The sequence below is a fragment of the Rattus rattus genome, chromosome 5 (assembly GCF_011064425.1).
Source record: "Rattus rattus isolate New Zealand chromosome 5, Rrattus_CSIRO_v1, whole genome shotgun sequence".
Classification (NCBI taxonomy): Eukaryota; Metazoa; Chordata; class Mammalia; order Rodentia; family Muridae; genus Rattus; species Rattus rattus.
The window spans coordinates 7903135-7928051 of NC_046158.1; the positions used below are offsets into that span (position 1 = coordinate 7903135).

Here is a 24917-nt window from a genome sequence, read left to right on the forward strand (position 1 = left end):
CTGCCGCTGCCCCTAAGGCCTGACTTAGACCCAGGGGCTTGACCATGCTTGGTCCGGCACTGCTGGCCACCTGGAGGCTCACACCAAGACTTTTAAAGCTTTGTCACTCATGATCCCTTTTCCCGAGAAATGTTCACGCAACCCCGTGGCCCTCTGTATATCGGTGCATGATAAAGTAGACATTATTGATACTAAACCATAAAGGAATTGATTTTAAAACAATTCTTTAGTAAAAGCATGTTTACTAATCAAACAGGGAAGTAAATTTGCATAGAAGTGAATTCAATCTTGGCAGAATATTATATACTATAGGACCCAGAGTAGACGGATATTTGATTTTATAATAGTCAGCGCTGAGAATGCCAACTCACATCAACAAAATGGCAGAAGTGTATTTTGGAGGTTGTTAGAAATCCGTTTTCCTCCCCAGGAAAGTGACACTTTTGTTTCTTTTTTTTTTTTTTTTTTTAATTTCAGAAGGCAAAGTAGCAGGTTTCCCTGTGGCGTTTTTAATACCTGCTAGATTTTGGCCAACCCTCTGCACCCCTCAACCTCCCTGCCTCTGGTTCCCACGGGAGCCCTCGGTCCCTCGCAGGTGTTCTGTTACCCACACTCCCTTTCCACCTTCTAATGCTCTCCCAAGCGCCCTGACACACACGTCTGCCACTGCCACATAGATGAATATTTATAAAAACGGGAGCTGGGGTGAGCAGAGGAGGAGAGTACTCAGTGCGCTTTGCCTCTCTGAGCCTGGATTACCTCATCTGAGCATGCGGTTTCTGACGGACGGAGAGATCCAGCAGCTAACGCTCTTCTAATGAACCCGAGTTCAGTTCGCAGTACCCACAGCTGGCAGCTAGCAACCTGCGACCCCAGGGCCTGGGGGATCTGTTCTCTGTGAGCACCTGCTCTCAGATTCGTATACCCACCAGGCAAATAATTAAAAATAAAATATTAAAAAAAACCTGTATTTCCACTTCCATCCCTTTTTTCTGTAAATTGTATAATTTCACTTTTCTTCAAAGCTGAATAAAATTCCACAGTGTACAGCACTTGTGGTGGCTGCCCTTGGTCGTCGGATCAACAATATCTGGAATTAACTAAAACCCAAAATGAAGAGTGCACCTGGGGGTGATTTTTGATTAATTTGCAGTGGGAAGGCCTACGGCTAATCCGGATCTACATGGTAGGAAGACAGGCCTTTAATCCAGACCTTTTGAGCTGGGAAAACCCACTTCTAATCTGGGCCACTTCCTCTGGGACACGGAAGAAGGAAGCTTTTGCTTTTTGCCTACTCTCCCTTGCCCTGCTGGCCAGTCCTACTTCTTCAGGATTCAGGGGTAAACTGAAGACCATCTGAGACACCCAGCCTCACAGACCAATAATTCTATTGGGTTCTCAAACTCTCCGTTCACAGCTAGCCATTGCTGGATTAGCTGGACTCATTAGTCTGTAAGTCATTCTAATGAATCCCCTTTCTATGTATACAAAGAGATTTATTCCGGAAGTTCTGTTACTCGAGAGGACTCTGCCTAATCCAGATCTAAGTTCACGTTATGTATGCTTCAGTAGACTGACATCTAGCCTAGTTCTAACCTCCAGCTGTTTTTAATAGAGCTGCAATGAACAAGGATGAGTGAGTGCCTCTGCGGCAGGATATGGAATATTCTGGGACTCGGGAGTAACATAGCTAGGTCACAAGTACTCTGTTCTTAGCTTCATAGTAAACTTCCACAGTGCCAGTCCACACCTCCACCAATGGCGACTAAGGCTCCTCTTTGCCACACCCTCACCAACATTTGTGTGCTTGATGACAGTCACTGGGCAGAGTGAGACCGACCACTTGGAGTCCTGATCTCAAGCCAACATATTTTGAGTGACTTTATTTGTTTATTTTTTTTTTCTGGACAGGGTTTCTCTATGTAGCCCTGACTGTCCTGGAGACCTGGCTGGCCTCAAACTCAGAGATCTGCCTGCCTCTGGATCTTGAGTACTGGGATAAAAGCAGGACACCAGCACTGCCAGCCAAGCTCTGTGTGATGTTATAAGGTTGTGACCAGCACCCTCCGCTGTGAGACATGCACAGGCCTCTTCAAAGACAGATGATTTATGAAATATCTTGGACGTAGGAGCTTCTCAGAAAGGGGAGGAAAGTGATAAAGTTAATTTAAAAAGACAAGAAATATGCTTTAGACGAAAAGTCGCTCCTCAAAATGTAAGGGCATTTTAGATGAAGCCTTATCGATATGCTCAGGTCATTTGGAGAGGACAGGCTCCATGGAAGTAAGAAGTCAAAGAGGGCAAAGTTTTCAAAAGGATGAGAAGCCAACACAGTTCAGAGAAAAGCCCCACGGGAAACCAGAAGCTTTTGGAACGGAGGAAGTGGCCATGAGAGGAGCAAGCCCAGCAGGGGGTGGGGTGGGGGGGTGGGGGAGGAATAGAGCCGAAAAGGACCGAGGCAGGAAGAGGCAAAGTCCAGCCTGAGAAGAGACTCCAGGCGGGGAGAAGACTAAGCAAAGGCCAGGGAGGAATCCATTCACACCCGAGAGGGGTGTGTCCCTAGCACTTGTGAACTGAGGGGGCAAGAAAGGAGCAGAAGAAAAGGAGAGAGAGAGAGAGAGAGAGAGAGAGAGAGAGAGAGAGAGAGAGAGGAGAGGGATGATGGGGAGGGAGGAGGGAGGGGGAATGGTATCCTAACGTCCTCAGGGCCTTGGCCCCACATGGTGTCACAGGCAGAAATGATTCAGGATCCTGCTGGATGTGCAGGGTGTTCGTGAGGAGAACCCTGCCAGACGATGCTGACAGGAAGGGTGTACAAAGGCATGCTTGCGGATGCACATCTGGGTGTTTACAAGCCCTACTGAAAATGGCTCCCTATAATCCATTCAAATGAAAGATGGATCAGAATTAATAAACAGGGAGGTGGATGAGCTGTGTACACAGCTGGTGACCATGGCTGAATCTGACTCACAGAGAAGGACTCTGTGAGGTAAAAATGGGAATTGGAAATTGTCATAAATCTAGAACCAAAGAAGATCAAGACAACAGTTTGTGTAATGGACTGACACACAAGTATCCCAGGATGCATTGGTCTCTGCCTCCCTACCCTCAAAGTGGAGCACAAGGTAAGGGTCAGTGTCCATTTTTGGAAGAGGAAGGGTATCCAGTATCAGGAGTAGAGGGGTAGAGGGAGCTGTTGTCCATGAGTGGGGGAGGGGAGGAGGGGGAGAAGTGTGTTCAGGAGGCAACTCCAAGTCAGAAGAAAGACAGAGACTTCCCTTAGTGCTAGAAAAGGAAGGCTCCAGACAGCCACAAGAGTGAAGCCAGTCCACGCAGGACCACAATGGGAGTCACCCAGAGAAAACAGGAAGGGACAGATCCCTCTGCAGACTCTGTGAGCTTCCCTGAGGGACTGATCCTCGTGAAAGAACAAACATGTGCAAAAGAAACTGGCCAGTGGGAAATCGAGGCCATTGAGCGCTCACTTGCCCAGAGGTGACGGGGACAGGAGTGAGAACTGGCCCTTCTGCCCTTGCTCTGTGTCTGTCTTTGCTAGGGCCAGTCTGCAGCTTGGCTCTGTGTAAGTGTTACTCACGAGGAGCGTTGATCTACCTCATCCATGTCATCTCCTTCAAGGCACAAGAGGCCGAGACACTAGTAACTAAAGCAGTCTGCTGTCAGCTTTTACAGTGTCCTGCCACAGGTCCCCCCAGCATCTCCAGGTCTCCAGCCACTGTCCTAAAGCTCCAGTTACCCTTGGATTGCAGGGGCAGCAAAGCTTCACGGGGCTGACCAGGCCCCACAAGGAGAACAACTGTCTTCAAGAGGCTGCACCCAGGGCGGACCATCCCAAGGAACCAGGCTGGATTTACCTTACCACTGTGGGGCCTGAGCTGGCACAGTGCTGGGGGAGCACACCTTCGCCAAGGCTGCTTAACTCCTGTGCTCCTGTTCCCCCTCTAACCCTGCCATTAAAGCTCCTGTCGGCAACTGAGGTAAACACAAGGTGGCTGGACCGCCCCATTCTACTGTTATTTCTCCTCCTTTCTCTGTCTCCTACCATTATTCCTGTGCCTTACTGGATCCATGGAGGAAAGCTGGACTGGTTACTGTTTGTCAACGGGACACAAGCTACTTATCTCCCACGTCACGTGGGAGAAGGGAACCTACACTGAGGATATGTCTCCCTCAGATTTTCAGTGCCTGTGTCTATGTGACATTTCCTTGATTGTCGAGTGATGCAGACAGGCTCTGCTCACTGTGGGTGGTGCATCCCCTAAGCAGGTCGTCCTGGGTTCTGTTAGAAGGCAGGCTGAGTAAGACAGTGAGCAGCTCTCCTCCATGGTCCTGTTTAAGTTCCTGCCTTTACTCTCCTCAATCATGGACGGTCAACCATGATCTGGATGTGTAAGCAAAACACTCTCCTTCCAAAGTCCTGTTTGGTTCTGAGTTAATCACAGTGAAGAAAGCAGAGGACAGGGGTTGAGCCTCGCCTGCTGGGGCATCTGACTTAAAGCTCTGAGTATAACAATTAGCTCTGAGGAAAACAAAAAGGAAAGAAAGAAAGAAAGGAAGAAATAAAGAAAGAACGAACGAACGAATGAACAAGCAAAGAGCTGAGTCCTCCAGTTAAGTCAGCTCTTTCCCAGTTAACTATTTGCAGCACTTAGGCCAGAGCAGAGCACGCTGGTTCCACACAGCTATTAAGACTGGCGGGCTAGAGGTGTGGTTGCCTAACATGTAGAAAGCCCTGGTTTAATCTCCAGCACCACACAAACCAGGGCTTTATACATGCAGGTTGTACATATGCAATCTCAGCACTTCAGAGGGTAGAGACCGGAGGATAAAAAATTCTAGCTATATGGGGAGTTCAAGGACAGCCCAGGACCCACGAGGCCCTGCATCACACAGACAGAAGCCTGGAAGTAGACTCTGTTTGCCAGTGTGTTCTGTTGTGGTTTGAACTGGAGTTGTCTTTGCGGGATCCTGTGTTGGCCACTTGATCCCCCAGTTGGGGGCACTGTTTTGGGAAGTTCTGCAAACTCTAGGAGGTGGGCCTAGTCAGGGAAAGGTCACTTAGGTTGTGCCTCTTGAGATTATACTCCGTCCCCAGGCCACAGGCAGTAAAGACACTCCCCACACATGTTCCCACCCCCGTCATGTCCTGCCCAGGCCCATGGTGCTCAGTGACCACATCCTGACCCCAAAACAGTGAGAAAAAGGAAACCCAACCTCTCTTAAGGTGCTTCCCCCAGGCGTGTCATTCATAGCCTCCGAGAAGCGCCTCACACAGTAACAAACACAGCACCAGACCACACAGGCAGAACCACAGGAAACAATAAAAGCAGGCAGAAAGGCCATGTGCCAGCTCTGTCAGCGAGCTCTGAAACCCGGGACGAGGAGTTTGAGGCCAACCAGGGATAGTGACCCTGACTTAAATAACAGAGCTGAGGTGGTGGCTTAAAGATGGAGGGGGAATTGACCCCAACCCTAAAAGCGAACCAACAGGGAAAGAAATGCCATATTAGGGAGAAGTTGGCAACCACTTGGTCCTTAAGGGGCTGACCATGGACAAGTTTGGACATCAGTAAGAACGAGGAGGGTACAGATCTGATCACACCCTGCCTAGACCGTATAATGACATGACATTGTAACATACATGTTAGAGAGAGTGAGATGGCTCAGATAAAGGTGCTGGTCTGATGGCCCAAGTCGGATCCCTGGGATCTACATGGCTGAAGGAGAGGACCAGTGTCACTGACTTCACACGTGTGCCCTGAGGTGTGTCAGTTCCGTTGCTACCCTAACAACCTCAATTGCTTGGAAATACTAAGGTAGCCTCTGTAGGCAGGATCTGTATGGGTGTGGGGTGGTGGCTCTCCCCTGGTGCTCACTGATGGCTGTAGAATTATTTTCCTTCTAGAACTGTTAGGGGCCCCCAGTCTTCCAGCCAGCAGTGATGTGCCAGGTCCTTCCCTTGTCCTGCCTCTCTGTGACTTCTATCCTCATGAATTTGAGGGCTCATTGGATAATTTTGGACTCATCTGTGTAGTTCAGGATAACCCTGCTGTTTCCTTAATTTAACATTTAGATGTGTGTGTGTGTGTGTGTGTGTGTGTGTGTGTGTGTGTGTGTGAAGTCCTGTCTATCGTACAGCTGGCATGTGTTTCTATTCTGTCATTGTCTATTAGGTTTTTTTTTTTTTTTGAGACATGGTCTCACTATATTGCCTTAGTTGGCCTGGGCCTGGAACTCACTATGTAGACCAGGCTAGCTTCAAACTCACAGATTATGTAACTGATTCTGCCTCCTGTGTGCAGGGAATAGAGATGTCTACCACCATGCCCAGCCTGTGTAGAAAATTTTAACTCCATGTAGGAAGAAAGGAACACTTATTCACTGCTGGAGGGACTGTAACATAGGGAAGCCATTATGGAAACCAGCACAGAGGTTTCTCAAAAAAAATCACAAATACATCTCCCACATGACCCAGACACACCAGTACTAGGCACATACCCAGCACACCCTCTGTGTGTATCCAACCACAGAGATGCGTGGCCATCCCTGTCTACTCGCTGTATTCACAATGGCAATGAGACCAGAGAGATGTCCATCAGCTGTCGTGTGTGCAGTAAGAATGCAGAACACAGACACAGCCAATAGAAGGAAATGAGATTACGAAATTGTCAGGAAAATGGATGAACTTGTGAAGGATAAAAACCACATTCTCACCAAGATTCAGAGTTCATGCTCATGCCCATGCGTAAGTGGATTGGGAATGCACGTGACAGGACAGTGAGTGACAGGACAGTGAGTGACAGGACAGTGAGGAGGGAGCTGTGGAGACAAGGACAAATGAGGCAGGAGGCCTCCTACAGGAGACTCGGGAGCGGCTCTGTATGGTGAGGACCCTCCCCTGTGGAAGTCCTTGATGAAGGAGACAGTCCTTCCTTGTCCAAACAGTTTATTCATGGCAGATGAGGATGCATAGGACTTACCCAGGGTGGACCAGGGATTGAATACCTTTGCAGGGAAGGATGCCCAGGAAGGGAAGCTCATTGGCTAAACCCTCGGACAGCCATCGAGATACCTCATTAGCATGGAGGACTCTGGGCTCTATGCTACATGACCAGTTGTCATGGTCCTTTTAGTGGGCCGTTATGGTCATGTGCTCCATAACAGAAACCTGGTTGGGACCTTATTTAAATGCCTCCTTTTCTCAATTATGAGATTTACCAGGGTCTTTTCTAATCTGCTCAACTATACCAATTATTCCATTTGGTGACTTGGCTCCACTTGCTCTACAGGGGACAACAAACACCAAGACTGGAAAGGAAGAGAGGTGAAGGGTCCATCACCTCCACCTGGAAACCTCGAGAGTGACAGGAACAGACACTTAGAAACAGAAAGTTCTAGAAAGGAGCTAGAGAACATATTAAAAAGCAAGAAACAATGTCTTCTCTGTTCTTTTAAAACAACAAAAAAAAAAAGTAGAAAAGTTAAAATGCATGAAAACAACTCATCCAGATGTCTCCACAGCAACAAGACAACTCATCCAGATATCTCCACGGCAACAAGACAACTCATCCAGATGTCTCCACGGCAACAAGACAACTCATCCAGATGTCTCCCATGGCAACAAGACAACTCATCCAGATGTCTCCACGGCAACAAGAACAGACAACATCGCATCTAGAAATGGGCTCAGGATTCCAAGTGTGTGCCCAGGAGAGCGCTGGCCCTGTCTCCAGCAGGCTAGGGTCCTGCAGAGCAGTTGATAAGCCAAGGCAATTCCCATGGCAGCCCTCCCTCTGTCCATGTAAGATAAATCTATCCTCTCCCCATCCCCCGTATATAAAGAGCAGTAAGAGAGGGCCATGCGCTACATGGTGTTGAAGTATGTCACAAAACTAATTTGGCTAAGGCCGGTGAGACAGTAAGCACACCTGAGTGTGTTCCCCCGAACCCACAAAGCATGCAGCAGGCATGCAAGCACACACGCACACGTGCACGTGGCTCAGTGGTGTGGTGGTGTTGGGAAATAGACATGGGGATCAGAAAGCACGGAGGTGGACCTAAGAAAGTCGAGCATTGTTAAGTCTCGAACCCAGGACAAGTGGTTGAGGTGCCTATTGAACACATCACAGTGGGCCTGGCCACCAGGCTCTCCCAGCATCCCTCAGTCCCTCCCTGTTACAGGGTATGGCTGGCATACATCTACAATAAACTTTCCCCTCCACCATACCTAGGAACAGTCCTATCTTCCCTTAACTTATTTATTTCATCCATCTGGTGTTGAACAGTTAGCAAAAACATAGGAAGTTAGGTTTAAATCTCTCGGCCAGCTTTTGTTAATCTGAGTAGACCTTTGTAACCTTAAATTTTTATCATCGGAGAACTCCATACCCATCCAGAATATTCTGGGGACTAGTTGTTTCCTTAGTCTAAAAAGAGATGCGGTGATCACCTAAGGGACTGGGAAGTTTTACAGTTGTCGCTTTATGCCCCATGGTCATCTTAAGATGGTGAAGTCACATGGCATGCACCGGTTAACCTCAGTAAAGATGGCTGCCAGGCATGCCGTTGCTTCCACAAGGTCATGCTTGGTGAGGTCATTAGACAAGATGGAGGCAAGTCACATGGTTGCCGTTTAAAACTTACTTTCCTAGCAGATCTATTTTTAACAATTGAACTCAAGTTACATAGACATATATTCTAAACCAGAGTTAAATCACATATGTAGTGTCTGTAGCTGTTTGGTTTCAGACCCTGGGAAGAGACTGGGGTGCATATTTTACATATCAAAGCAGACCTGGCCTCCAGGTTCTCCCAGCATCCCTCAGTCCCTACCTGGCACACCCCACCCCCAACCCTGAACTTTCCAGCCCAGGAGCTGGGCTGCCCTTTCCCCATAGGCTCTTCCCTGAGTAATCAAGACCTTTTGGTCTCCTCCCTCTCTCTCTCCCTTCCCTCACCCTCTTTTTCAATGGTGACCTCCCTAGTCTCTGTCTTTAGTCATTTCACTGGTGGAGAAATAATTTATCAGTAGCAAACTGCAATTACCTATGTATAAGTGTTAACTATAAACGTTTCATTTTACATTTTAAACCAATTTTGGTTAGATTTCACTGACTCTTTAACCATACCAGATGAACTCACAAAGACCAGGTCATGCATGTGGATGGGGCCAGGGCACACATTAAATAAAATTTGAACCCACAACCCAGAAGCAAGAGGGCAAGCCAAGCAGGATTTGAACCTTAGCCTGTCAGAGTTCACAGGACAAAGGGAGTGGGAGGCACGGGATGGGATGACACAGCCTGCTACAGTGCACCAGAAACAACTGGCACCCATCAGCAGAACCTCCGTGGGAAGTGACTGCCAGGGCCTCAGGAGAGGCTGGGGCTCACAGAAGGCAGCTCACCTGTTGGGACTGTAGCCCATAGAGTTCAGCAGCCGGGCCTGGTCCAGGTCTCTCGGGAAGCCGTGCAGCACCCACCCTTTCTGAATGCAATCTTGCTGCTTCAGACGCTCAGTCAGAACTCTGGTGATGATACTGTCTGGAACTGCAGAGGAAAACAGATGAGAGAGCATCCTGTAGCTTTCTGACCTCCCAGGCCACACATGGCTACTTCAGGGTAGGTCTCTGCAGAGCCCTCTTGGGAACTACCTGGAAGCCCTGTGGTCCAGCAACACGAGTTCACCTTTCAGACCTTAGCAAGACACCATCTTGGTCTGTTGTGACAACTAAACCAAGATCTCAGGAACTGAGAAACATAGCAGGGGGAGGATTAGGCTCTTAGATTTGGAGACTAAGAGGCCAAGCTTAGGGCAGAGTGCTGTCTGAGGAGGGCACTTTCTAGCTGATAAGTTCCCTGCTCCTTCTTGAATAATGGACCTTCTGTGGATATTGACAGAGGTGTTTTAGCACAAGCTTAAGTCTGAGGATCAAGACAAAGAGAGTTGTTCAGAAGAAAGACCACTCAGAGTATGCCTTTGAGAATCTGATGTGTGGTGGGTGTGGTCTCCTGGGTGGGTTGTTACTGGGGATCTCTTGTTTATTATTTACCTATAATTCATTTGGTGTGTCTGCAATATCTTTGGTGCGCCACATGCATGCCTGGTGCCCTCAGAGGCCAGAAGAGGGAGTCCCGAGTTACAGAAGGTTGTGAGCCAAGTGTGGGGGTTGGGAACTGAGGCTGGACCCTGTGCTGTCAGCAGCTGACAGCTTTCCAGCCAGTGCCCAGGTCTCATTCTCAAGGGATGCAAGTGGAGGTCAGAAAGAATTATATGGAGTCATATCTCTTATATACCTTTGTGCGGGTCCTAGGGGTTGAATTCAGCCTGTCAAGCTTCCGTGGCATGGCATGTAATTTTAGCTACTGGTCCCTGGAAGGAGGGCTCAATCCCACGACGTAATCATCCCTTCATGCCTTATCTCCTCCCACCTCCATCTCAGTCAGCATATGAAATTGGGTGCAGGGACACAGGATTGGGACACGTCAAATGCTTCTCATGGAAGCACTCTAGGTCTGGTGTTTTAATTTCCTTCCAATAGCATCAAGGTTCCATCCCATTGGCCTCAGTGGATTAGAATTCACCAGCAACCCCTCTGGTCTCACCAAGAGCCTCCCCTTCTCTGTGCAAACCCAATCTCTCTCTCCAGAATCACCGCTCTGCTTAAACCTGGAGTCTGAAACAAGTTCCCAGCACAAGGAGATATGAGAAGCCTGTTTACATTGCTGCCAGTGACATTTTCCTGAAACTCATACCTCTCTTCCTAGACTCATTAAATGTTCCATGTTGCTAATGTTCTGCGTCCTGGCAATTTGCACGGCATCGCCCGCGCTTTGCACTCATTTCCCCAGAAATGCTCGGTAAATATTACCACTGTTTGCCGTGGATGTGGGCCCCAAGCGGGGGGATGCCTGGATGTTTCTCTAGAAGCTTCTGCAAGGTTCCTCTCTCACCAAAACTCTGTGGGTCCGGCAAGTGGCCCTAGAGCATTTTCTGATGCTTTGCGAGGCCCCACAGGCTGACAGTGAATGAGAGGCACTTTGCTGCACACCACCACTTGCTGGGTGCTGCCCTGTCTTGAAAACCCCACAGATTGTACTCCAAGGGACGTACATCTCCTTCGATGAGGGGCTTTCCAGCCAGTACGGTGGTGCGTACCTTTATTCCCTGCACTTGGGAGGCAGAGGCAGGTGGATCGCTGGGAGTTCAAGGCTGTCATATGTAGGGAGACCCTGTCTCAAACAAAGAAACAAAGCCCTTGGCTGTCCGTTCAGGGTGGTTGATAGGGAGGCAGCTTGGCCTGCAGTGAGTTCTCTCAGGGCTTGACGGGAACCCACTTAAAGGATAAAGGTTTGATTTGTTCGTTTGTTTGTTTTAGTTGGTTGCTTGTTTTGGTTTGATTTGTGTTTTTAGGTCACAATTCCAGGTCGCTGTCCATTATACCAGGGGAGTCAAGGCAGGAACTTGAATTTGCTGGGCACAGCACATCCACAATCAAGGGGGCTCAGTGTGTGTGCACATTCATGTGAGTCCACGGGAGCCTGGCCTTCTACTTTGGGACAGGATTTCTTTCTTCACGGCTTGTACTGTTTGCATGGGCTCAGAACACTGGAGACGGTCCCCAAAGAATTCCCACCCCCCCTCCATCCCTTCCGACTCGGGATCTCGCTATGTAACTAATAAACATCCATGCGCTTCCTGTCTTCCGTCTTCCTGCCTCTACCTCCTAAGTGCCAGGATTAAATCATCATTCCTGGCTCATGTGGTGCCGGGGATTGGATCCACAGCCTCATGTATGCTTCACGTATGCTAGGCAAACATTACACATGTCATAAGCCATGTTCCTAGTCCCATGTGTTATTTCTTTAGAAGAGGAACTTCTGTTGCAGGAGCTTGCACTGGCCACTGGGACTTGTTCCATGGGACAGACTCCATCAGGTGGCTCCCACATGAGGAGGAACTCCTGTCTTCTTGTTTCACCAGCCTGGGAAGTTATGTCAGGAGGCTGGCATGATGGGGGCTTGCCCAGACTTGCCCATCTTGGGTTATCCTGGCAAGGTCCATCCTTGTTCAATGGGGAGCATCAAAATCCACAGAGTCTCCAAGGGGCTACAGAGCCCAGGCGAGTGGCCATCTTTTCTCTTCAACTCTTAGGGATCTCTTCTGGGGCCCTGACTGTGCTGTCTTATGTGGACTGAGGTGAAGGGAGTCAGAAAGACTGCTGGCAGAGGACAAGAGGCAGACCCTCAGGACACGGCCTCTGGGCCACTGCCCCACCCTCCATACAGCCAGCAGAGGGGTACGGTCTGGGTGTGGAGGGTAAACCTTGAAAACCCCCAGATGTGGCCCAAGAGTCTGTAGGAGGCTTGTAGGTACTTCTGTGTGTCTCTGCTTCACAAGTGCCTGTTTCCTGCAGGCGACTGGCATGCTGGCCCAAGCCTGCATGCTCTGACCAGTCGGTTCAGCGGCATGGGCTCCTCAGACCAGATTCCACGGAGTTGCTCTGCTGCAAGTTTAAAATTCCCTTGATACCAGTCACATTTATCCTTCATCCTCCTCTCCCAGAGATTTTTCTCCGTCTAAAGTCGTTCACCATTAAGTCAGATGCCTCAGGCTTGATTTCCAGGCTTGACAGTTAACATATTACCCTTCATACCAGCCACTGCCAAGGGCTAGTTTCCCAGAACGTCCTGTCAACCGAGGTTAGCTGAGTGCAAGACAAGAGTGGTCTATTACTCCATGACATCATTCCATTCGGCGTTAGTTAGTTGGGTTTGTTGGTTGGTTTTTTTGTTTTCCTTTTCTTTCCAGGGCCATTAAAATCTCAGTTCACTGTTTCTGGGGCTGGGTGTACTTGACATGGGGTTACTGGGGTGCTTCCAGGCCCAGAAGGGCACCTACCAAGACCCAGGAGCTCTGGCCAGCCTCTGGTCTTGCATTAGGGGCTTGTGGTTAAACTCTCTGCCTACATACGGCTTCCTGCAAGCATCAATTTCAGGCCCCAGATCGGACAACATACCTTCCTGAGGTGACCACTCGTGGTATGGACCAGGACATTGGTTCCTCTCTGGCTATGGGTCTGACATGTCAACTTTAGCCTATTCAAGAGGAGGTGCAAGCTACGGACAATATCCAGGGTGTTAGCAGACCACAGTGCCCCCTGCAGTCCATCCTACCAGGAAGCCACCAAAGTCTCTGAGTCTTTTGATCCTCCTCGACCTCTGAAAGAGCTTTAACGGACTTACATCAAATATCTAGTCGCACCTTCCTTCCACACTCACTTACAACTCCCTCTCCAACCAGTGTGTCCCTCCATACACCCCTCCCCCGCACCCACTCCTGTGCTCACATACCCCTCCCCCCGCACCCACTCCTGTGCTCACACACCCCTCATATTTCCTTCAAGCTGCTCCTGTAATTTCTTTCCTCCCTTAGCTCTTCTTGGAACACTATAGATGCCAGTGTCCTCCCCATAATGTCACCAGAATCAAGACTGGCATGTGAGCCCGAAGGTAGGCCATCCAGAATAGGGCTCCTTCCCCCTGTACTCTACTCCCTGGGTCTCCACTCTGTCCCTCCTGAGTCACCAAGAGGGGAGAGCTAACTACCATAACAACAACAGCAACAAGGACCTTGGAGAGAAGAGGGATGTTTTAGGTTTGACTTTCATTCCATATACCCCAATGCTCCAGAGAGGGAAAGTGCTAGATGCCTTCCAAGGCTTAGCCTAGGTCTTGAGAATCTCTAACTCTTGTTTAAGTAAACGAAAGAAAAGCAGCCATTTCCAGGAGCCACTTTCCTGATGGTGCTGCCTGTGGCACTGATGACCTGTAAATCCTCCCTATAATGTCACCAGAATCAAGACTGGCATGCGAGCCCGAAGGTGGGCCTGAAATAACTGGACCCGGTGCCCAGTGTTCCTGGAAAAGACGTTGTTTGTTTATTACGCACTGCCACCTAATGTTCAATTGTGGGTACTGCACCTGAGTGAGCCTACAGCTAGCGGTTTCCTAAACTGCAAGGGAGGTAAGGAGAAACCTGGGTTGCTCTGCCTGCTGCATCCTGCAGTTGCACATGAACAAAAGCCTTTAGGTCTCTCTGGCTCTTTAGTAAACCAAACTCACATTCCCCAGACCATCCCGTCCTGCCAGACCTTGGACCCCAAGTGCAAGGTTAGACCAAATGTCTTCTAAGGTTTCATTAGATTCTGAAGCCTTTTTCTTTTTGAAAAAAATTAGTGCAAACCAATTTTACAAAACTGTGGGTTTATTATGCCTTCATCAGTGCACAGTGGTTTAACCACACACATCTGTTTACCTTCTGCCGGCCCCTCCCTCTTCCCAAACAGTCTGACCGATTCTACTTTCAAAAATGAACCTAGAGTCCACATATGAGGAGGAGGAGTCCATATTTCTCTTTCTGGGTCTGGCTTATTTACCACAAAAATCTTCAGCTCTCTGTCTTCTATCAAATGGCACAATTTCTCCTGTGAGAGGCCTCTATTGCCACATCCATGTTCCCTAACCATGAACCCATCTGCTTGGAAAACAATGGCTCCCGGGAAGGTCAATGCTTTCCTAGCCAGAACCGTATGTTAGCCTTGAGCTCTGTGGATTCTGGAGTCTACTTTGGTCCTCACTTCTCAAAGCCTGGCCACTTCCTGCTCTGTGATGCCTACTTAGATGACACGACATGGTGCTGGTGCCAACACACCCATAGCTAGGACATCTCAGTTTGTCTCTGTCTTCTATAACTTCATATAGACAGCATATGATGTGTGAACATACTCAGCCAGCCACACAGTGCGCTACACCTTGGCGGCTAGTCTACCCCACCTTACCACCCCCTCTGTCTCTGTCTCTCTTTTAAAGATTTATTTTATGTATGTGAGTACACTGTAGCTAATTTCAGACACACCAGAAGAGGGCATCAGATCCCATTACAGATGGCTGTGAGCCACCATATGGTTGCAGGGAATTGAACTCAGGACCTTGGAAAAAGCAGTCAGTGCTCTTAACCATGCACCGCTGAGCAACCTCTCCAGCCCCCACTTTACATTTTTAATGGGCCCTGAGAGAATCTGAGAAAGTAAGACCAGGTCAACCAGTGTGTGCGTGTGTGCGTGTGTGCGTGTGTAAACTGAACAAAAGTGTGATGTGCTAAAGTCCCGGAAGTCAATCCCTCGCACCACAAGCATGTAGCTTGGAAACAGCTTATTCCTCTTACATCCTCCTGGCATCTTGGATATTGTTACCCTGGTGATAAAGACCGATAGCCATGGTGAAGGAGTCCTGTGGTCTGGATAGAGAAGGGGGCCGCTGTGGGTGTCTGTAACCGGAAGTGTGCTCCAGTTCCTTCCCTGAGCCAAGCTCTTGTCTGAACACGTATGTTCACTTTAAGCCAAGTAGTAAATCACTTCATCATTGTGATAATGATCCTATGTGCATGGTGACAGCAGTGTCCCAGGACCGAAGCGTAAGAGGAAGAAGCCACCTGCCTGCAGCTGCACAGATAACGGGTGGTAGAGCTGGGAGACATACAGCCAGTCTGAATACTTGGTGGCCCAGTCAAGCTCTAAGTTCTGTCAAGCCTTTAGAACTCTACAAGAGTAAAACCAGGAAGCCTGCATTGTGCCCATGTCCATACGGTGCTAGGAGAAGCTAACCACGGCTTCAGAAGGCTAAAGGACCTGAAGTTAGTACATGTGTGAGAAACAGAGCCAGCCACACAGGGACTACAGGGAGAGATGCATGACCAGCCCCGCATGCCCCACACTTACCACCCAAAGCACAAAGCATACAGCTGAGGGATCTGGGTTGGTCATGCTAGCCCCAGCAGAGATATATGGAAGAGGCTCTGGGGGAGAAGAACCCGATGCAAGGCTCTGAGGACCAGCCAGCAGTCTTCAGGAATTCACATGTCAGCTAACCCCAAGTTAGGACAGAGTGGAGACCAGCCCTCCACAGGGGCCCTATTCCAAATCCTCATGCCAAATCAGATGGTGATAAACGAGCTCCTATCTTAGGCCACTGTGGGCCAGCTTATCACAAGGTTACTATAGAGACCAGGCATCCAAGCAGGTGGCTTTCACAGGAATAGAACAAGATATCCAAAATGCATCCACGAGGGGTAGTCAGATGGCTTGGTGGGTAAGGTGCTTGCTGTGCAAGCATGAGGACCTAAGCTGCATTCCCAGCATCCACATAAAAGTGGAGTAACAGTGCACATCTATAAACACAGTGGGGGTAACGGTGCACATCTGTAAACACAGTGGGGGTAACGGTGCACATCTGTAAACACAGTGGGGGTAAAGGCGCACATCTGTAAACACAGTGGGGGTAACGGCACACATCTGTAAACACAGCTCCGTGGAGGCACAGACATGATGAATCCCTGAAGCTCACTGGCAAGCCAGTCTAGCCTAACTGGCAAGCGTCAGGTTCAGTGAGAGACCCTGCCTCAAAAAATCAGGTAGAGAGTGAGGAAGACACTCAACGTTGACCTCTGTCCTCCAGAGGTGCAGGTACTTAAAACACACATGCGATGCACACATTAAATGCATGTGTGTTCATGTATGTCACCATTACAATAGCGATGACCCCTGTCACTACATGGCAGGGTAGTGGGTGGGCCCTGTGCACACACTGTGCCTTGCATCCTGTGGTAGTGTGCGGTCACCTTTCTGTTCTTTCTCATTGAGAAAGAGGTAACAGAGGGCAGAGGGCAACATCTGGGTGCCAGGGTCAGGGGGTCAGGTTCTGTCCACAGCACAGGGGCTGTGTCATCTGTCACCTGTCTGCTCTCTTGCTCACAGATATCAGCTGATCTGTCCTCGTGAGCATGCTGACGCTGGAGCTGAGCACTGAGGACTAACCCATCCTCTGAGAGCAGTGCACAAGCAGACACAGGTAAACGCTTAGGTGGGGACTGGGGGTGTTCTTTTCACCTCCCAGTATCCTAGTCCTGCTCAACAGGCTGGGAGGAGTCAGAAGCCAAAAGTCAAGGTCAGGGGGTTGGGGATTTGGCTCAGTGGTAGAGCGCTTGCCTAGCAAGCGCAAGGCCCTGGGTTCGGTCCCCAGCTCCGAAAAAAAAAAATAAAAGAAAAAATCAAGGTCAGGGTGAGAGTAAGGAGGATGAAGGACTCCCTCCTCAGTACCAGTGCCTGGATCCCTGCACAAGGCTGAGACCCCTCTGTTCTCAGACCCTATGCCCCTCAGCCCCAGCCTGGCCAGGTCCCTCTGCACTCTGATTTCTGTTGCCCACTGCCCCCTTACTGCCATAATGTCACTCAGGGTGATAGAAACAGGCGTGGAGTTGCAGGCTGAGTCCAACAGGACTGAGCCAGCCTCCCCAGAACTGACTGGAAGCTGGGCCCTCCAATGTCCTCTTGTACCCCTGAGCGGGGTTTGTAGGTACAGAGGCCACAAGAGGCAATGGTGGGGAGGCAGCTTCCTCCCTGCGCTCAGGCTTTAGTGGGTCCCACGGGTACCACGGGTCCCACTCGAGAACGAAGCAGCCTTGCTTCCCTCAGTTGGGGACAGTCCCAGAGGAGAAGGGGCTTCCAGCCACCCCTGCCTTTGGGAAGGCCTGAGAGGGGCTTGATCAAAGTACCAGCCATGCCAAGGGCTGCCCAGATGGTATCCCGGGACCTCCTGCCTGGAGAAGCAGGCTGGGCTTCTAGGGAAAACCTGTCGAGGACAATTTCACAGCTGAGCGCCTCGCAGTTCCATTTCTCTCTGAGGTCTCTTTGGCCCCCCAGAGAGGAAATGCTTCCAGAAACTCTGGTCAGAGCAGAGGAGGTGGACACTTTGCACTTCTGGGATCTCCGTGGACTGCATAGAAACGTCTGGGTTTGTGTCGTTATCCACTGGATACCTGCTACACAGCAAGCAGGCGTGGAGTCTGCAGGAAATCTGGGATGGGTGCCAAGCAGCAGGGATGGCCGAGCCGCCTGGCATCTTGTTCCTGCTTGCACTCAGGAGTGGAGAATCTCCAGCTATCTCAGTTTCCCCCACAGGACTAGTCACATAACAGAAAATCTCTTGGCTTGTGGTGTCAAGGTGACATTGGTGACATTGGATGTCATTTTAATCTCATAGAAAGACAATGTGCACTTTGCAAGGAAAGTCAAGTAACCACAAATGGGCAACTGAGCTTCCAAGAGGCACAAACCTGTTGACAGTACGGGGTGGAGTGGGTGGGGTGGGGACACACACGTACGGACCCCTTTAGAGACCCATCCCCATTAACAGGCCCTTGGACCCTCAAAATGCAAACAGCACTTCCATACCAGGGGCCTGTTTGGCTAGCCTGGCCACTGTGCTCTACTGGGCTGAAAGGAAGTGTGCTACCTAGTTTCCATAAGGAAGTCTTTGTAGCAGTCCCAGCGGAAAAGTCAAAAGTTTGATTTGAAAAAGGGAGCTACTTCAAACGCATTGTCAGGCAGAGGTGAGGGATCCTGGTGAATGCATACATTACAGGGGGCATCCATTAATCCACTGTCAGGCCACCCTTCAGCGGGCTCTGGCTGAGGGGGGCACCCTGAGGGACATGGGTCGACATACCTAGGGGAGGCAGCTTTAGGACAGCCCGTGTTGAATAGGAAAGTGAATTAATGCGTTTAGGATCCAGTGCTTGGACTGTGTGTCTGTGTGTCTGTGTGTGTGTGTGCACGTGCACGAGTGTGCATGAGCACAGGGGTGGGTGGGTGTGCATGCACAGAAAATGAAAGAAAAATGTGGGGGTTTTTTTTTCAATAATAAAAAGGAAGTTACTCTGCGGGGCCCCTAAAGCTTGTGAAAAATTAAACTCGACGGATTCAAACTGTCCTATTTCCACTTCAAAAGCGGAGAGGCGCTGAGCTCTTCCCAACTTAGCTTCAAACGCCCAGCACCCTAGAAAATTTCTGTAGAAAAATAAAGGCTGGCTGTTCCCCCAAGCGTGTGCCGGTTACTGTGCCCGCTGTCTCTCCTCCACTAATTATGCCCCTGTGAGTCTATTAATCATCTGGTAAATTATTTAGAGAGGCCTGCGCCGTCTTCAGCGAGTACAAACACAGCACACTGCAAGGCTGCTGGTAGCGGGCAGAGGTCCCCCAGGGTCTCCCCTCGGCAGGAAGGCAGCGCAGCCAGCACAAGCTCCAAACAAGGCCCGGCATCCTCTTACCTCCTCAGACGGGGGCTTTGTGTGGTCTTTCAACTACACAGCTCTTTGCAAGTTTTAAACAAAAGGGGAGAGAGCAAGCCCATTGTCGGCTCTTTCGTGTGCATTTAGCAGTGAGAATATTAATTCCCGATTTTAACAAAATGAGGGGTTTGCGACTAGGCTCTGATGAAGGTTGCCCCCTGGGACCTGGGACTCTCGGAATGCTCTCAGAATTGCTGTAACCACCCGTTTGGGCTGCTGTGGGCTGCCATGGCGTCCTTGAGCTCTGTTAGCTGGTTTTGCGAGGTGATTGCTCAAGTGAGGGTCTCAAATCTCTGTCAGACCTCCCACCTCTGTTTGGATTCTATGAGACCTCAAGGGACCTTACCAGGCAGACATGTTTAGGAAATAGAGGCTGTGTGGGAGAAAATGCCGCTAACTCTAGGTAATGATCTTTTCCCAAACAAAACACAGTAGAATTGCCATTTTTATCACGCCAATTAAATAGCTGCAGTTCCCCTGGAAACAGGCACAGGCCTGGGATGCGACAAGGAGGGCGGGCCTTCCTATAGGAACCCTGCATCAACTGCTGGTAAGTCAGGAGGAGCCCATTGCAAGCCTGCCAACAGCCACCTAGGCAGAGCTGTGGCGAATGGCTCGCCCTTCTTTTAGAGCCAGGATATGGGGAAGCTAGAACCCAGTGCTAAGGAGCCCCACTGAAGAGACATGTCCTGCCTTGTGGGGTTCTGATGGGACCAAGCTAGCTGTGGCCTTCAGCTCAAGATAAATGCAATACACATTTAAAGCAAAGGCTTCAACCAAAGCTAAGCTAATCCTTTGGCTGACTAAGAGTCCTGGCTGGCCTGGAGCTCTCAGAGGCTCACCTGCCTCTGCTTCCTGAATGCTGGGATCAAAGCTGTGTGCCACCACACCCTGCCCTTTGGCTGTTTGTAACCTCCTCCACTGAGAACCCAAATGGTATCCAAGAACAAGACAGATGACCAGATCAGGAGTGGACGCTGCCCTCCTGAACTGTGGTGAGGCAGTAGGGTGTCACCCACAGTCTGGAGCTCTAGCTCCCTCCCCACCAAGGGCAGTGCATATTTTCCAACCAGGCGAGTCAGCACAGCCAATGAGGGTCAGCGAACCAGACCCTCTGATCGCAAAGATGCATTGGCCACTTTCCTGCCCGATCCCCAGAATTCAGAAAGTCCACAGAAGCAGAAACCTTTCGGTAGGAAGCAAGCCCAGGGGAGGAGCCACACTGCCTGGAGCTGGGTCACTTCCAGCACACACGGAGACTTCCTAGCCCTGTACTTGGTTTTGGGGAAAGCCTGTTCCGTGGGCTTCCATAGAAGCAGGGAGGGAGTCCATGCTGCTGCTGATTTGATCTCAAATGATCCAGGAATGCTGGAGAACTTGCTGTTCTGGAAGTCTGGGATCCGTTTTTGCTCATTTCGTACCCAGGTGGAAGGGCCTGGAAGCTCTTAGGAAAGGCGACATGCTTGAAGCCAGACCCTGGCTGGCAGACGAGAGCCCGGCAGGCTGCTACAGAGGAAACTGCCTGGAGAATGATGCGTGTGGAGCCCTAGGGGATACATTTGTTGCGTGTGCTGAAGCTCAAGTCAGAATGAGTTTGGGAGGTCAGACCTAGATATTTCAAAGTCTGGGATAAGCAGGATAAGCAGTTCACTGGCCCTCCGTGGTGGTGTCGCCTAGAGTGGGATCAGGAGATTGACAACAAACCAAGATGGGGCCCTGGAGTGCTTTGCCCAGAAAATGTGGGAAGTTGGGAGAATGAATAGTACACTTATTAATTTTCTGCTGAATCCAGGGAAAGAGGTGTTGGCAGCAAGGACAGAGAGAGAGCATCACCGAGTCCGATGAGGTCACAGCTGGGACCCAGCAGCGTGAGGCCCAGTGGGGGCCTTGAGGACGTGGATCTATGGAAGGCCGATGACATCTGGATCCACCCGGCTAAGCCAGTGACAGAACTGCAGGGTGGCAGGGACCACAGAGCTGTGGGGCTCTGGTATGTGCATGGTGAACAGAGACATGAGAGTCTGTCCCAGCAAGAGGTCCTGTCGATGGGAAAGGTGACCAGGAGGCCAGGACTGGGAACGTGAGCAAGCAGAGTGCTTGTGGGCACTTACGGGTTCTAATGGAGTCCGAGCCACCTGGCCTGGCGGTTGTTCAGGGTGAGGCCAGGTGGCAGTGCTGCCAACCAGCTCAGAGGTCCCAGGGCTGCCGGGCCACAGTGTCGTCTGTCTTTTTACTTCTTTTTTTCTACACGTTTTCATGTGGCTCCAGGCTGGCTTCAAACTTAAGCTATAAACTAGCAGTGGTGGGCGTGGTGGCCGTGGTGGCGCACACACACCTTTAGTCCCAGCAGTGGGTGGGCAGAGGCAGGGGGATCTCCAGGTTCGATGTCAGCCTGGTCTACAGAGTGAGTTTCAGGACAGCCAGGATACACAGAGAAGCCCTGTCTCAAAACCAAACCAAAACAAACAACACCACAAACAAACCAAAACCAAAACCCTAAATGTAAGCAACACAGCTGAGGGTGGCCTCGAACTCTTGACCCTGTTCACTGTGCGGAAGTGCGGTGATTACAGTCACGTGACACATTTCTCCACAGTCTCTGTTTTTATAATCCTCTGTACCCTGTGGGTCTTGGTTATGTTTGGAAAAAATTCATAATTTAGTATTACCACATTCCTGGGACAGCTGTTGGCACTCAGGGTTAAGGTACTGGAATACGACTAGAAATCTGAAGAGGGGCATCTGAAATGCCTGGACAGACTCCTGTACACATAGACACACATACAGACACACATGCACACATATACATACACAGACACACACACATACAGAGACACACATATGCAGATACACACATATACAGTGCACACATACACATATATATACAGAGACACACAAACACACACATAGACATGCATACACATACTTACACATGTAAACACACACATACATATATACATACATACATACATACATACATACACATACACACACTGTAAGTGATAGAGGAGCAGCTGTGATCTCCCTCTTCTGACTTTAAAGTGTGACAGAGTGTGCCTGTCTTTTAGTATGCAGAGAGCATCTGACATGGCAGTGTAAAAACACATGACAGGGCCTCTTTTGGGAGGGCCTTCTGAACTGCTGCCTTCTGCCTCTGCTCAGCAGAGGTCTCGTTCTGGGCGAGGTCTGAGAGTCCATCTCACAGGCCCACCATGGGATGTGGACATTTTGGGTGTCTTTCCTCAGGCCTGGAGGGCTATGACCTCAGACCTCAACCACATCTCTACTTTGTGGTCCCTGCTGCCCTGGGAGCTACCTTTTCATGGAACCTGCCTCACAGAAGAAATGGTTTATTCTGACTCACAGGTCAAGGTACAGCCTCTCATGGCGGGAGATTGAAGCAGCCTCTCCTGACTAGTTTTGTGTCACCTTGACACAAGGTAGAGTTATCTGAAAGGAGGGACCATCAATTGAGAAAACGCCTCCAAAAGATTCAGTGGTGAGCATTTTCTTAATCCCTGGTTGATGCTGGAGGGCTCAGCCCAGCCATCATGGGCAGTACCATCCATGGGTGGTGGTCCTGGACAGGCTGAGCAAGCCATGGGGAACAGCCCGTAAGCAGAACCCCCCATGGACTCTGCATCAGCTCCTGCCTCCAGGTTCCTGCCCTGTGTGAGTTCCTGTCCTGATTTCCTTCAGTGATGAACAGTGATATGGAAGTGTAAGCCCAACAAACTCTTTCCTTCCCAAGTTGCTTTGGTCCTGGTGTCTCCTCATAGCGATAGTGACCCTGTCTAAGACACAGCTGTTGACATCACAGCCATACTGAGGAAACAGAGTGGAGGATGCATACTGCCTCCCTCCTCGATTACACAGTCTGGGATTCCAGCCGGAATGTTCCTGCCCACTCGCTGTACGGTGAGCCGGCCTGCATCAATTATCATATTAACCACAAGCCCTCACAGGCCTGCCTCCTAGGTCCTGCCAGACCACAGTCACAGGATCGGAATTCAGGAGCATTCATTCCTCAAGCCTGATCATGACACACCTGTGGGCTAGGGTCCTCTTTAATCACAGGTGTCATGGAGAGCTCCCCCAGGCTGTCACATAGCAGTGACTTGGCAGTAGGTGTGGCTGTGGATGGTCAGGCAGTCCCTTGTTCCACCCCACCCTCCCACCCCAGCCTGTGTGGAGTGGCCTCTCCAGCTTGAGCAGAGCTATGTCTGTCCCCTCCTCAGGCCCAGAGCTCTGACTGGCTTGGCAGCTACCCCTGAAGCCACTAATGAAGCCCTGAGTGGTGACGTTATGTAAATGCACTCCTGGCTGTGCCTGCGAGATTGGGCTCAGTGAGACAAGAAGGCAGGTTTATTGCTTCTGTTGGGAAGGTCTGATGCAGACGGTTGTTGTGTCATTAATTTGTAGGATGCGTGAATGCAGCGTGGTGCACAGTCTAAACAAACACAGAGCAGCAAAGGGATGAAAACCAGCACAAACACCGAGGAAAGAAGCCATCCAGAGGAACACACGGCTGTCTCATTCTCACAAGGCCCAGGAGCAGGATGAGAAAGCCATGCCCGTCGGCTGGGCTCCTCAGCTTGTGTGGGTGAAGGCTGAAGGAGCCACTGTATGCTGAGATGGGCCATCTCCTGGGAGGAAGTGGCTCGCCACTGTTCCTGATTACAGCATCTGACTGAGGAAGTCAAAAGCCTGGTACCCACTCCCGAGGAGAAAGGGAGAGGACGAACAGTAGAGGGCTGTGTGCCTCAGGACCCCACCAAGAAGGAAAACCTCCTCGGTGACAGTGACATCCCAGGACACCTGAGAGGTGACAGTGACATCCCAGGACACCTGAGAACGGAGTGGCTGGGACAAGCCACCACACTCCCTGGCAAAATACCAAATCTTCAAAAGTAGTTTGGGACCTGAAGTATGCTGTAGGCATAAGGATCTTGTGGAAGATCCAGTAACAGCACTTAAGAGCATCTGAAAGCAGTGACAGCCACCAACCAAACGGCCCAAACCTTCACTGACGGTGGGGCTGGGGTTTGGGGCAGCGGTGGGGTACTGGCCTAGTGCTAGGCCCTGGGTTAGCACACCCCCAGAACTGTAATAAACAAATGAACAAAGATTTGGTAAAGTGAAACACAAGCCACAGCAGTACACACACACACACACACACACACACACACACACACACACACACACACACACACACAAAGGGAAAACACGTAACAATTATCTTAGCAGATCATACTCAACCCTACCAACCTCACTTATAATCAAAAGGTGCTCACAACTGAAAACAGGTTACATGTTGGTCTAACAGGTGAGCAAAGCTAGTTTTTCTGGTAGGCAGAATAGCACTCCTCCAGCCCCCAGCAGATCTCTATGTCTTCGGGGCAAGAAGCATAAGGAACAGTCTAGCAACCTCAGACTCTGCTTGGTTTGGACCATGCACCTGCCCCTCTCCAAATAATGCATCTAGGGTTAAGCAGCCTAGGATGCACCCACATCAGGCTGCTCCTGTGCCTGCTTTAGATGAGGGCAATAAGTTACTCCCTGTCCTAGTCTGGTTCCTGCAGCTTGGCGAGGAAAGTGTTTATTTGGCTTCCAGGTTACAGCCTATCACAGAGGGAAGCCAGGGCGGAAATCTGGAGGCGGGAACTGAAGCAGAGTCTATGGAGGAATGCTGCTCACTAGCTTGCTCTCCAGCG

At 50.1% G+C, this 24917-nt stretch overlaps 1 protein-coding gene across 1 annotated transcript in view; it reads right to left on the reverse strand.

Moving 5' to 3' along the window:
- The window catches only part of Ak8 (adenylate kinase 8), a 114243-nt gene that overhangs the window by 42948 nt on the left and 46378 nt on the right, over positions 1–24917 (reverse strand). Inside the window, exon 11 of the mRNA XM_032902964.1 lies at positions 9425–9566. Within this exon, the coding sequence (XP_032758855.1) occupies positions 9425–9566 (142 nt within the window). The remainder of the gene's footprint in view (positions 1–9424; positions 9567–24917) is intronic.